We start from the raw sequence: 15,272 nt of genomic DNA on the forward strand, positions 1-15,272 counted from the left end.
GTGGGAGAAGGCTGTTAGGCATACGAATTTGAGGAAAACAAAATTTAGAGAAGCTGTTTTTTGAATTGTGAGAGCTGAAAGCATCTGAGTCTCCAGAATGGTGTTGCATATAACAGTGCTAAGTCCTAGAGCCCAGGAGAGAAAGGAGGGAACACTGGCACATCTGTTTCAATGGTTATTTTTGAACATGCATGGTTAGGTTTTCAAACTCAGGTTTCTTTAGAGTTAAAATCTTGGCATAGACCAAGAGCCGGTTGCAAAGCCAAAGTGCATTTTTTAGACTTAGCCCTGTTACAGGGGTGGGATGCTCTCTTGCCGGCCCTGCCCTCTCCTATCCCTGGTGGGAATGACCTGAACCCAGATCAGGATCTGCAGAGCAGAAGGGCTGCCAGAGTGTCTGGGGGAGTAGGGAGGGAGGAGGTTGGGTTTCCCTGGGCAAAGTTTGTGAGACCTCCTATTCCACTGCCATTCACAGCCTTGCCTGCGCAAAAGTAATAACCTAGGGTGAAAATGGTGAGCCAGAAAGTAACTGAAGCCGAGCTACTGAACTTGACAACTGTAACAAAGCCTTCTGTATCCATACTGCCAATGGCTGTCTTCTGGACCCATTATGCAATGTTTAATAAGTCCATCCCTACCACCCCCACTATGGGGCTCCTGGTGCCACCACCAAGGCTGCCACCCTTGTGACCACCACCACACAACTGGGCAGTGGCAGAACTGGACTTAGAGCCAGGTCTGGCTGGCTCCAGAGCTTGTGCTCCCACATGCTTTGCTTTATCCCATAACCAGAGTCAAAAACCGGCTTTCCTCCCCAAAACACTGGAATGGGGGCACATCACAGGACTACACTCTGCTATTGACCATTTTCTTTCAATATAGGTCCTCATCTCTTCACAAATACAAATGCAGAAGGACACTCCTTCCCTTCAATCAGCCCCCAGGGAGCTGGTTCATGTCTTCAAAGGGCCCAATGCTCACTTCTCTATAAAGACATCCAACTCAGCCCATGTGTGGGCACCCAGATAGGGGAGGAAAGGCCATTGGTACAAACAGAACTTTAGCTTTTCCAAGGAAAAGCCACTTGACTCCTGAGGGCTATTTTCTTTTTCTTTTTATTTCTTAAAAAATTTTTTTTTCCTTATGCCTGTTCTGGATCTGTGGGGGAAATGTGTAAGTGACATCCTGAAAGGATGAAGCAAACATGACCACATCTGAAGGCTGGTAATTTAAGACAGGTACTGCTTTCCTATAGACAGCATTTCTTTTAGTTTTTTCAAAAAAGAAAAGAAAGAAAGAAATGCTTTAAACTCTTAGTCTAAATTACTTTCCCTAAAAAAGCTTTCAAGATAGGGCTAGTCACATTCCATTCCTATCCCCATGACTTGATAATTTCTACCATGTAAAAGACATTCCCAGATGATTTGGAATCAGTATAAAATTAACACACTAATGATTATTCATGCAAAATATATGTTTAGTAACATTGTAATGAACTAATAAATATTTATTGCTTAAAAATATGAGATTAGGGAATTGCTTCTTTCATTGGAAACCACTCACAAGATAGCCTTTCAACTCTTAATTTGAGCTGTTATAATTATTAGATTAACTGTTTTTTTGTTAATTTTAAGTTTCAAGGCTAAATTTTCCATAAAGTTAAAATGCTACAAAAATGTATCTATCACTAAATTAGAATGATGAAGGAATGTGTCAATACATGTGGCATCAGTACACTCACATCCGGCCTGAGTAAGAATGTAATTGCTGTTGTCACATAAAACAGTACCACAAAATATTCCTAAAATGTCAAAATAGTCACTTGGAAAAATTTCAAGGTGTGTTAGGTGGAGACTCAATTCACTTTTATAATAAAAATATTATACAATAAAGAATTACATATTTTCTAGAGAAAGGCTCAGTGAAAATAAAACCTGAACTTCTGGGACATGAGTTACATCCCTGTAATTCTGCAGCAAAAGACTCTTCCCTGCAAACAGGATGCACCGAGTGTTTAACACATTAATTATCATCCTTCATCAAGCATAAAACTAACAGTCAGGAAATACAGCTGCAATGGCACAATTACCAGCACACTCAGAAGACGCCCTGCAGCAAAGAAAACAAATGGGTTGCTTTTCATTATTAGAGCTTGGCACACCTCTCTAAAGACAATGTTTTCTTTCCAGCCAGCATCCCAAAAGGCATTTAAGGGGCTATTTGCTTAGGTAAATACAAAGAACACGTAAACCATGAAAATATTTATTTAAATTTCAAAATACTCATTATTGATATACAGTGCCATTCATATATGTACATATGTGTATATACATGTATATACATATGTGTTGAAAGATGACTTGATCAAGTCAAAATCTTTTATATGAAAGACTTGTATTTTTAAAACACTATTAGTGCAAGAGGGTTGGTCAGTCAGGTTATAGTCCATGCTTCACTGTGATACATAAGGTATTCACGGTTTTCATTCTCATGGTTTGTGGCATATAACACGATATGCAACGTGCTTCCATCTGTGCAGTAATGCGCTGGGTAATAACAGGGCTCTATGATATGGGTTTGAGTCCATGTAAAGAAAATAATTAGCTACTAGCTTCAGATTTTAATGTAACATGTCATCACTGAAAGCCTAGATGAATAGCACTCTAAAGAGGGAATAAAAGCATAGTTTATTTGGCTGACTTCTGGACATTTAACATTCTTAACATTATTATAATCTTATTACACCTTAACAGATGTATTACCCCTACTGAATTTATATTTCAATTAAACTATAAACTGTTACTTAAACCGTAATTTAAGGAAGGCTTGGGGGATGTAAAAGGCAATGGGTAATCATCTACCCAAAATATTTGGAATCATATCCAAAGCACTGCCATGAAACTTTCACGAAATTCTCTGCCCCAAAATCCTCTAGCCTAATCAGCTTGGTCCTCTCTGCAGGAAAAATATCACAGCAAAATTTAAGGAGTCATATTTTCCTCGGCACAGGAGGCCAGGGATACACATAGGATTCTTCCATGCTTGCGGCACCACTTCAGTTTCATGATTTCATACTGTACTTTACGTGCAATTAACTCAAATCTGAACCTCTTGAAAACTGTACTTGGGACAGGCATCATCTCACCTTCCATCTGGCCGATCTGTGTTACATACACAAACACAAATGACAGATAACCTTTGTATTTATTATAATATAAACTTGGACACATATTTATGCCCTAAAGCCTAAAACTTGCTTCCTTATCAAAGATTAATCCATGGGATTCCGCTCAGGCCTGTGGAAGAAATGTGAATAGTGTTGAGTTACAATAATTTTAATCAATCTGCCTTGGTCGGGATAGCTGCTTCCTAAGGCACTGAAAGCAGCAGTAAATCACGGAGAAGGCACGCAGTCCTTACCAACAGCTGTAACACTGCCAGTGATAAGGAGGGCTGTGGATTCACTGTGTGCGGAACATTTGGCTGGACCAAGGAGGATGCACAAGAAATAAAAGGTCCATTCTGTCAAGTGCTTACAGTCCAACTGTGTTTACTCTGTGGCATGCCAGCAAGCACCAATGAAACAGCAAGTGACCAGCTGACACGGGGATCAGGAAAAACAAACTCCATGGGCAGGGATCTGTCTGGGGTCAGGTCAGGTGCCTCACAAGGTGCGTGGACTGTCTTGGGTTCCTCTTGGGACCTCCAATTAAAGGGCCATAGTCTTAAAGGGTTTCTGTCTTAGTGCTTTGTAGATGCAGTGACACTATAAACATTTCAAAATCAAAGAAGGATTTTAAGGCAAAAAAAAAAGAAAAAAGAAAAAGTTCTTCATGTTTTGTCAAGCAAAGTGATGAGACACCTACTTACCAACTGCCTGAAAAATTGAAAGGAAGATAATTTCAAGGTGAAGTTTAACTAGTTCTTTCCTGATCTTTTCCTTTCAAATATACAACCTGGCACCAAAGCACCCAATGTTCTCTCACCATTCTTAAAATTCTTTTAGAACCCAAATCACTTCCTTATCTCCACATGCATTCACCCTCAGCAACCATTAGACAGCAAAATGACTCCACCTGCAGTTGTAATACTGAGAACCTGACATTTTGCATGTATCCCTTTTTGGGTTGAGAAATCATTGAGCTTAATGTTGCTTCTTCAATTAGAAAATATGACTATATTATTAGGAAAAAATCATATTCTACATTGGATGGTACTTGCAGAGTAAAATTATATTTGTTAGAAGTAAGGGAAAAAGGAAAATGCTTTCTTAAGTGAGTGTATTTTAATTTAATAAGTGAAAAGTAATAAAGTGTACTAGACTTGTACAATCTTCTCTTTAGCAATGTCAAACAAGTATTTTAAAGGAGCAGGGCCAATTATTAGGCTCAAGTTCACCACCATTCATCTCCCAGTAACAAGTACCAAAGTTCAACCTGCGTTTTTCGATGGGTGTGGCTTATTGTTGTATTGAATACTGATGTGGTAAAAAAGACTCTACTAGGGTGCATAATTCTCTCTTTGACGTTATCATAACATCTGTTATAATAATGATGCTTGCTTCAATGGACATTGCTGGTGATAGAAACAAAACTTTACTTTTTTTAAGATTTTCTAATGGCCTCTCTGGCTTTCATACCTTTAAGGTAGTGAATTCATATGGCTGATAACCTTTGAAGCTCTCATGGATGGCTGCCATCGTGTGAGAAGTTTTCTCCCAAAAATGAAGCAGAGTGGTCTGTAAAGAAAGACAGTAAAGCTATTGGTATTTTAAATGCCCAGATCTAGTCATGGGTCCTAGAGAAATGTGCCCGTCTGGGGCTTTCAAGGTCCTCTAAAACACGGCTTAGACTCCTCTCTGCAGCCTTGTTTCCTGCTGTGCCCCTACGTACACCCTGTATTTTAGCCAAACTTAATGGCTCCCTGGCCACCTACAGCTCATGCTGTTCCACCACCTGGGACCTTCTCCTCTCCATTCTCTTTGTACTTGTCCCACCCGATCCATCCTCCAAAACTCAGGGCTAGTCATTAACAACGGACTTTTGAGATTCCCTCAATTGATTCCATTTCTCCCTCTTCAAGCCTCCATTGGATTTTGTAGATCTCATTTCACTTAGCATACCCTGTTCTGCCCTTGAGGTAGAGAAAATATAGTCAGACGTTTCAGTCTCTGACTTCCTTTCTAAATTTTAAGTTCCTTGAGGACAGGAAATCTGGTTTTATCCATTCTCTAAGACACCCAGAGTGTGCCTCCCATGCTCAGTTGGTGCTCAGTAATACTGTTGCTGGATGCGAGTGCCATCCTAAAGGAACCCAGAGGCAACGAGGAGACGAAAGCAAGTTCATTAAGTGATGGCAACCTGATAAGGATGTGACCGTGCTGTGAGAATTACAGCAACAATGCTAAGGGAGTTCAGAGGAGGCTTACTAAAGGAGGGGACACTCTGTCTGGTACATCAAACAGAATGGGATTTGGAAAGGCACAAGGCATTTATTTAGGTGGTTCTTTCTGCCTGAAGTTGGGTATTACAGTGTATGTACAGGGAATAGCTAATATTCGGTTTGATTAACTGTAGGATGCTAAAAAGGAGAGATGTGGAAAGTAAATTATGAGGCTATCAGAACTTCATCATGCCCAAACCATACTCTGGGCTCAAACACCATTTTTCTGTTATCTAAACCGTGTAACATTCTCGGTCTGTTGCAACAAACATCACTTTGTTACCTGGTATGTTGCTAGCATATGAGACAAGAGATTGCATCTGCTTGCTCCAAGAAGATCCACTTTTTGACACACATCCATCTTCAATTTGTCAAAGCTTTTTTTAGCAAGGCGAACTTGTGTTTGCACCTATGAAAGTAAAAGAGAATCTCTGAACCACTCAAAGTAATTTGTTAAAATTTGTTGGTGAGAAAAGACCAATAGCGGGATTTGCTCTTTCATATAAGAGAACAGCTTTGAAAATTCCAGGCAAGTGAGAAGATCCTACAATATCCATTCTTTACTTCCAAAGGACCTAAATGACAGTACTGTATATCATGATTTTACAGCAGACTTACCATCTTAATATTTTTCTCAGTCGAATGTTAGAATTCCTCTCCTCTCAAGGCATTAACAAACTGACCATAGTAGGGAGAAGTCTGGAAACACGTGAGAGGATAATATTTGCCTTATTGTTTTCGTATGGTTCTTTGAAGTTGACGTCCCCATATACTCTTCACTCCCCTTCCCTTGCGAACATCTTACATAACATGGTACATTTGCTAAAAATATGAAATTAACACTGATACAATCCTATTAATGAAACAACAGATGTTATTCAGATTTCACCAGCTTTTCCACTAATGTTCTTTTTTTTTTTTCTGTTTCAAGATCCAATCTAAGATACTGCATAAGGAAATTGTGACACAGCCTAAAAAACTATCCCCACTGATAAACTTTCAACTTTTTATTACTGCATATGCATACAAGCAATCTTCCATCCATCCCTAAGCCATGCAGTAATTCAGGGATGGAGGGAAGGTCAGGAAGATTCAGAAGTGTCTATTCTACATACTATTTGATAATAAAATACAAAGTTTTAAAATTTAACACAGCTACATTAAAAATACTGGAGTCAAAATTTCCCCTTCTTCTAATCTGAAGCATGACTACATCCTATTTTAACCAGGGAAAGCTAGTCACATATTATCTCAGATAATTCACGCAGCTGTAGTTACCAGGTAGGTAACTGGGAGTTGGGAATAATACTGACTCATTAATGGGAGCTCTTTCATCACAGGATACCTCAAGTGGGGTTGGGGGAGGGGCGGCTCGAGGACAATGTCTACCTTGATCGCCATTATATGATTGGTACCTGGCGCTCTGGTACAAAGCAGGTGCTGAATATATATTTGGTGACTGAATGAAGAAAACTTCCAGACCATTTCAAAAGGTAAAGTACCTAAGTACCATTCTAAAGTAGAACCTTTAAAGTAGTCTTAAAAGTGATAATTTTATTTTTTAATGAAAATAAACATGAAGAGTATTTGATTTAAAATATATTAATTTTTAGCACTAATAATATTAATTTATATTTGCAGCTTTTAAAATGATAGGGTATTATATACTAATAGCAGCCATTGATACAATTGTTATCATTTATAACAATTTAACAATAGATATAATTCACAATTAATATTGTACAATTGATACAATTGAACAATTAATACAATTCACTCATCACACGCCGGCTTTATTCTCTGTTAGCCTCTGTTGTTGCCGTCTGCCTGCTGAGGGTAAGAGGCTTCATCAGGGAAAGAAACTGACAGGCAGGGCTGGCATTCTAGACTAGCCTGCCTGACTCCAAAGCCATGCTATTCTGCTCCCCCAAACAACTTCCACTAACCACTGCAAAATCAAGAAGCTCAAAATTATGATTCTACCCAGAAGCACAAGTTTCCCTGTCGGTTTCTATGGAATTTGAAAATAATCAGGCAGTACATTTAATACCATATTGACAGAATTAATACCCTATATGAGTAGGGTCTTGTTTCCATAGCTGTGTAAAGCATTTCCTAAGAATTCCCTGTATTCCTAGTCTACAGAGCTTAGAAAACCAGCAAATAGAAGCCACCCAGCTCCTCTCAAACCACACCATGAGCTTAAATAAATCCTGGAACGCGATGATTCCTCACTGTGGAGTGGAGAGACTCTAGGGAAAGCTACTGGGGCGTGCGGACTGTAAAAAGAGTTAGGATGTGTTAAGTATCAGTGATTTTCTGCCTTCCTTTGAGAGGAATAGGGATGATACAGAAAAGAAAACCCGGCTTCCTGAAGGGAGAAGGGGGAGAGCGTGGAGGGAAATATGTTTAAGCAGCTGAGAGTTTCACTGCAGGTCCCCACTGGTTCACCAGTTGCTCGAACCAGGAAGAACTCCTCAGCTGGGATCCTGAGAGGCATCTGTCCTCACCCTTTCCTTCTGGAAGGGAAGGAGATGAATACAGGCGTGAGCTTTCATGTATGCATTCATTCAACACATACTCAGCATGAGCGCCTATTAGGTGTCAGGACCAGTGCTTGGCACTGGGAGGTCTGTAAAGGAATAAGACACATAGCAGGTGGTCAGTAAACACTTAAGAATGAATGCACAGAGGCACAAGCACCTTCTAGTCTTTTAGAGAAGAAGACAAGTTAGCAACCATATTATAATACAATGGGAAAAGTACAAAAATAGAACTAAGAGTGAAGACTGAGGTAGCACAGACAAGGGAATGATGATGCTGGGGGTGGCATGGGCAGGGGTGTTGATGGATGGCATTAAAACCCCAACTACAGGCCTCCCAGTATCCACACTCTTAGCCCCGTAACTTGGTAGTCTCCTCCCACGCTGACACTGGGCTTGGTAGTGACTTGCTTTGGCCAATGGGCCAAATGTGATGAAACTGGAAGCTTGGGGGGAAAATGCTAGCATGCTTCCACTCTCTCTCTCCCTTCTCTGAGGTCACCGTGAGAACATGCCCAGGCCAACCTAAGAACATGCCCGTGCTGGCCAGCTGGAGAGGTGTTGAGGCTTGCGCATGTAAGAGACACAAGGAGGAGAGCCCCGTGGTCCCAACAGATCTTTGGCAAGCGGACACGCAGACATGTGAAGGAGGACGGCCACGGTCAGCAGAGACCCTCCCCTCCCCACAGCTCATGCATGAGCCCAGCAGAGACCAGAATTGCCTTGCTAACCCACAGACCTGTAAACAATAAGAAATGCTCTTTGTTTTAAGCCATTGAATGTTACAGTTGCTTATTTCGTAGCATTATTGTGGCCATACATAACTGATATAAATGGTAAATAGGGAGACAGTGAAGGCTTCTGAGATGGGGGGGATGTCTGAGGTGAGTCTTAAGGCATGAGTAGGAGTACATAGTAAATACAAGGTAGCCATGAGGCTGGCCTGCTTATGCAGAGGTTCCAGATTTTTCTCATTAAATACAGATTACTTCTTTGTGGGGATGTGAATTTTGCTTTTTCCTTTACATTACTGTAATGTTACACATAGATATTCTTTTTCCTAGAAGAAAACTTAATTCCCTTGCTTATAACACAAACCTCATGAATTAACATACATTGAAATGCGCCCTAATTTAATTTTGCTTGAATTTTGTAAAGTAATTTTAGAAACCTAGAAGACTTCAACACTTGACCCAGTGAGTTCGGAAAGGCCATATGCTTTGTGTGTCAACAATGATTATTAAAATACTTAATGCACTGCTGAGTTTCCAAATGTTGAGCCCTTTCCCTGCCAAACAAGGAGGATGTTACACTGTTGGGCATTTTGAATACGGCAAAGTTCATTTAATATCTTGTGCTCCATGTCTGTTCTCTAAAACACATTCGCAGTCTGCAGCCCAAGGACAAAACACCAAGGACACAGGCGAGCATAGGCCACCAACAGGATTCTAATTTCATATGCCTCCACATGCACTTAAGCAAAAAATGTTTTGATTGGTATGCCTTTCAATCCCAAATAAATTACACTCAATTATATAAACATCTTGAGGAGCTCCTGTGGTTTTCAAGGTCCTTTTAAAAAAAAAACTTCAAATAAATGTATCTTTTTTTTATTTCTTAATTTTATTCCTGTTGCCCCACCTTTGTCCTCTTATTCTCCAAGCTCTAGGAAATGATCACATATATTAGACCCTCTTTAGCATGGGTCCTGCTTTCCCAAGGCTACAGAAATTCAGCTCACCAGAGAAAGGAGCAATGTCTTGCATGCCAAAACTACAGGGCACTTCTCTGTACTTACTCTTCCTAGCCTGAAATTCTACCTCTTAGCCCCAACTTGAACTACACATGATGAAGCCAAAGCTATTCATATTCAGTACAATCTGGCTTCTCCATTCAGTGGAAAAGGTCTTCATATTACTCTACAACCAAATAATTTGAGAGTAGCTTTGCATTTTTTCCTAGTGTTTTCTTTCCTTTAAAAGTAAAATAAAGCTACCCCTCCCCATCTTACTCTTACTTTTACACTGTCTTCTAGAAGATGGCTCTGCTTCTCTCCCTCCATCCATTCATTTAGCAAGTATTTACTGAGTATCTTCCAAGCACTGATAGCAGTGAGCAACATGGAGGTCTCATGATGACAGTCTAGTTGGCATTTTCATATCAGTGAGGAAATAACTACAAACTGAGTAAGGTGATTAGAAGGAAAGCCACACAGTTCCGTAAGAATGATTTACCAAGAAATCTGAGCAAGAGGATGTTCTCCTTGGAAGTGGTGTTCAAGCTCTCTTCTGAAGGACTGAGCATGATTAACTGTGCAAGGAGAGAGAGCTCCACCAGAGGAAGGAGCATGTGCAAAGGCCCTGGGGTAGAGGGCAACAAGACAGGTCCCAGAAAACTAGTATAGCTGGATTGCTGAGTGCAAACAGAAAGGTGGTATAAGATGAGGCAAGAGAGGTAGGCTGGGGCATATCTCATGGCCTCATATGTGTGCTCAGGATTTTAGTTTTTATCCTAGAAGCAGTGGAAAAACATAGGAAGAGATAGAACCTTATTTTCAATTTGAAAAGCTCACTCACTACAGTGTGTGGAAAGTTGGGGGGGAGATGAGAATAGATAAGGATAGATCTAGAGTCAAGGGGAGAGATGATGGTAGCTTTAAACTTGGGTAGTGATGCTAGATATGGAAATGAATGCTCTGATTGGAGAGGTATTTAGGAGGTAAAAGAAACAGGACCTGATGAAGGATTAGATGATGGAGGTATAGAAGATGACTCCTATGTATCTGACCACCCCAAGCCCAATAACAGTAATTTTCCTTTTCCACCAGGTGATTCTACTCATGTCAGCTCTTCTAGACAGCTCAGACCACATCAGGATTCTTGGCTTTCTTTCTCAACCAGTTCTCAATACTCCTCCCTCATTAACTTGATCTATTCACCCCATCTATGCATCCCGCATTCAGAGAAAAATTTTAAAAGCAGAGAATATACCAATTACATCTTTTGACTTTTAGGAAGGTGCCACAAGAGAAAGTCTAGCCTATCTGAAGTCACATGGAAAACAATGTCAGGTATTTGGCTTCATTAAAGGAAGATCATTTTTCTGAGGCCAATGTACTAAGACCTCTAGAGGGTCAGATAATCAAACACTTTGCTGAGTCACTTTACTGGACCTGATTTATCATATACTTATCCACTGATGGCAGGAGCAATTCTGACATTGTATTACGCACAGAAGTATGTATAAGTGACTGGGTGTGTACCATGCATGTGTGGGTAGCCACGTGTAGACTTTAGGAGCTATCTATTTTCAGTCCTCCCTTAACAAAACCCTCACCCTGTTTTAAAAAATGTTCCTTCTCTCTATTGTAATAATGTGGCTTAAATGGCTTGATATGCTCTTTTATATACTACCCCTCCACGCGTACTGACTGACCCAAGGAGAGCACCTTAACTCAAGTTGAGTCAGTCACAAGGCACTAAGGTTGCCTGATTCACAGAAAGGCACTTGGTTCAAGCTGGATGGAGCCCTTCCTTGGGATTTTTGAAATTGGAACTAGAAAGAATAAGTCTCAATCCTCTTCTAGAGGCTAAAGCCCTAACGGCAGGAAGTCGTGGCATTTGAGCTTCCTGTGGTATGAAGAAAATTGGTCCGAGAGAATAAAGGTGACAAACAGAGGAAAGCACAGAAGAGACAGAGAGAATCCTCATAGCACTCATATTCCTGGGTCCTGCTGCCCTTCCCATAGTCATATGAGATTTCTAATTCACTCCTCCCTTTGCCTCAATGAATTCAAGTTTCTGTTGTGTGGAATCAAGCACTAATATGAGCTGCTCACTTTTGCCTTCTCAGAAATTCATATGAAAGACTCTAAGAAGGTCTCTGGTATGGATCCTTTTTAAAATTTTGATTCTTCCAGTGTTTCTAAAATTTATTTAAACAGAGAACCCTTCCCATATCTCATATACCGCTTATTATATGCCACACATTTTTTAGGGGGGAAATTCATGTTTTACAGAAGAGGAAATCAAGACCTAGATACTCAACTAATATATAAAAATTAGATTCAAACTCAGGTGTGTTTGATTCTCTAATTGATGTTCTTTACACTAAACATGGAACACAGGGTAACTGATCTACCATTGGCCACGCAACTCACAGTGTTCCAAGTCTGAAACATGCACAGTGCAGATACCACTTCAGAATCAACAGTGTTGGCCTATCAGTTTACATAGACATAGAGAGACCTTCCAGCCAATAGCCTGAATAGCGCTTCTATGAGAAATCTTTCTAAGGCTCTTTAGCTCAGGCTCCTCAGTGAAGCGGAAAGAAATCAGTCCATCAAATTCCCTTAGATGCACTGTGGTCAGTGGATTCCCTGTTTTCTAGAGGAAAGACATGCAAAGAGGGTACCTGTTTCATTCTGTGCCTAGAAGTTGAAGCCACCACTGTTACCACCACTAGCATCACCACTACTACCATCATCATCACTTCTTTTTTAAGCTCTTTATTGGACTATAAGTGCTTTACACTGTTGTGTCAGTTTTTGTTGTACAACAAAGTGAATCAGCTGTATTTATACATATATCCCCATAACCCCTCCCTCTCGCAACTGCCTCCCACCCTCCCTATCCCAGCCCTCTAAGGCATCACCCATCACCGAGTTGATCTCCCCCGTGTTATGCAGCAGCTTCCCACTAGCTATTTTACAGTTGGTAGTGTATATATGTCAATGCTACTCTCTCACTTCATCCCAGCTTCCCCTTTGCCTCCGCCACGTGTGTCCTCATGTCTGTTCTCGACATCTGCATCTTTATTCTTACCCTCTCACTGGGCTCAACAGTACCATTTTTTTCAGATTCTATATATGTGAGTTAGCATACGGTATTTGTTTTTCTGTATAACAGACTCTAGGTCCATCCACCTCACTATAAATAACTCAATTTCTTTCCTTTTTATGGCTGAGTAATATTCCATTGTATATATGTGCCACATCTTCTTCAATAAATGCTGGAGAGGGTATGGAGAAAAGGGAACCCTCCTGCACTGTTGGTGGGAATGTAAATTGGTATAGCCACTATGGAGAACAGTATGGAGGTTCCTTAAAAAACTAAAAATAGAACTACCATATGACCCAGCAATCCCACTACTGGGCATATACCCTGAGAAAACTATAATCTGAAAAGAAACATGTACCACAATGTCCACTGCAGCACTATTTACAATAGCCAGGACATGGAAGCAACCTAAATGCCCATCAACAGATGAATGGATCATTATCACTTTTAATCAACTTTAGTTATTAAAAGTACAATTTAATTTTAGGCATACAACTCGATGAGTTCTTGGACAAATGTATACAATCATGCAAGTACCACCAGAACCATGATATGGAACTGATATGATATCACTCTTTAAATTTCCCACTGCAGTCAACTCCTTCCCTCAAGTTCCAACCCTTTCCAACTACGAATCCACTTTCTGTCACTATAGGTCAGTCTCTTCTAGAGTTTCATATCAGTATAGTCTACATTTTTCATGACTGATTCCTTCACTCAGCATGACCCCTTGGAGATCAGTGTTGTTATGTGTATTAGTGTGTGCTTTCTTATTTCTGAGCAGTATTTAATTGTACAGATACAGTGCAATTTGTATACTCATTTGGGTTGTTTCCAATTATAGGCTATTTTGAATAAAACATTTGAGCATAAGCTTTTGTGTAGACACACTTTTATTCCTCTTAGGCAAATATCTAGGAGTAGGATTTCTAGATCATATGGCAATTGCAAATTCAATTTTATAAGAAATTGCCAAACTGTTTTCCAAAGTAACTATCATTTTGTATTCCTACTAACAATTAATCCAAATTCCATTTGCTCCATATCCTCATTAACACTTGGTATTTTCAGTCTTTTAAGTTCTAGCCATTCTAGAGGATATGTAGTCATAGTTATTATAATTTTAATTTCCATTTCTCTAATGACCAAAGATGTTGAAATTCTTTTTATGTCTTATTTGCCACACATATCTTTAGTAGTGTGCTTATTCAAGTCTTTTGCCTATTTTTAAAAATTAGGTTGGTCTTTTTATTACTGAGTTATGAGTTCTCTGTATGGATAATATAAATCCATTATCAGTGATAAGTTTGAAAATGTTTTCCTCAAGTCTGAAACTTGCTTTTAATTTTCTTAAACGTGCCCTTTGAAAACAGTTAAAATTTTGATGACATCTAATTTACCAATTTTTCTGTTATAGTTTCTATTTTTTGTGCCTTACCAAACCATTCCGTAACCAAGGTCACAAAGACTTTTTCCTGTGCTTTTGAATCTTCTAGAAATTTTACATTTTTAACTATTACATTTAGATATATGGTCCATTCCAAGTTATTATTTTGTATATGGTGTGAGGTAAGGATATAGGTTAATTTTGTTTTCCCACATGTAGATATCCAGTTGTTTCAGCATCGTTTGTTGAAAAACTGTCCGATTGCCCATTTTAGTGCCTTGGTTGGCACTTTTGCCAAAAATCAACAAGCCATTATATGTGTGGGTCTATTTCTGGACTTTCTATTTTATTATTTTGACCTATATGTCTATCCTTATACCAATACCACAATGTCTTGATTACTGTAGCATTATAATGAATCTTTAAATCAGGTAGTATGAGTCCTATGATTTTTTTTCAGAATTTTTTAGTTATTCCAGGGTCTTCATATTCCTAAACATATCCGAGGGCTAGCTTGACAATTTCTTCAAAAAAGCCTTTGGAATGTTGATGAACATTGCATTGACGCTACAGATTTACTGGGAATTGACATCTTCAGATGGTTTACCTTTTCATTTATTGGATCTTTAAAATTCTCTTAACATTTTGTTTTTCAGATGTAAATGCACAGGTTTTACAGATGTTTTGTTAAACTTATTGTAAAGTTTTCACATTTTTGATGTTATTCTAATTTTTGTATATTTCAAGTTCTAATTGTTCATTACTAGAAATACGATTAATTTTTGTGATTTGATCTCATATCCTGTGACCTTGTTAAATTCAATTATTAGTTTTAAAAGCTTTTTTGGAAGATTCTTTAGGATTTTCTCTCTCTGTAAATATATCTATGTAAATAAAACTATATACATATATCATGTTGTCTGAGAATATAGATTTACTTCTTTCTTTCTAATTTGTATGTCTTTACTTTTCTTGCCTTATTGTACTGGACAGCATAATGTTGACTAGAAGTTGATGTGAGCAAATATACTTGGCTTATTCCTTATCTCAGCGGGGAAGTGT

The 15,272-nt window shown here is 39.2% G+C and overlaps 1 protein-coding gene across 14 annotated transcripts in view; it reads right to left on the reverse strand.

Moving 5' to 3' along the window:
* Positions 1-15,272, reverse strand: part of ICA1 (islet cell autoantigen 1) — a 141,109-nt gene that overhangs the window by 35,031 nt on the left and 90,806 nt on the right. For 13 of the 14 annotated variants that reach the window (XM_057733170.1, XM_057733174.1, XM_057733161.1 and 10 more), the window contains 2 exons: positions 5,726-5,851; positions 4,640-4,738 (listed from right to left, as the gene is read on the reverse strand). The exons of the other annotated variant lie outside the window; for it this stretch is intronic. In XM_057733170.1, coding sequence (XP_057589153.1) covers positions 4,640-4,738; positions 5,726-5,851 — 225 coding nt within the window. The remainder of the gene's footprint in view (positions 1-4,639; positions 4,739-5,725; positions 5,852-15,272) is intronic. 14 annotated transcript variants of the gene reach the window in all.

This window comes from Hippopotamus amphibius, chromosome 4, assembly GCF_030028045.1.
Source record: "Hippopotamus amphibius kiboko isolate mHipAmp2 chromosome 4, mHipAmp2.hap2, whole genome shotgun sequence".
Taxonomy (NCBI): Eukaryota; Metazoa; Chordata; class Mammalia; order Artiodactyla; family Hippopotamidae; genus Hippopotamus; species Hippopotamus amphibius.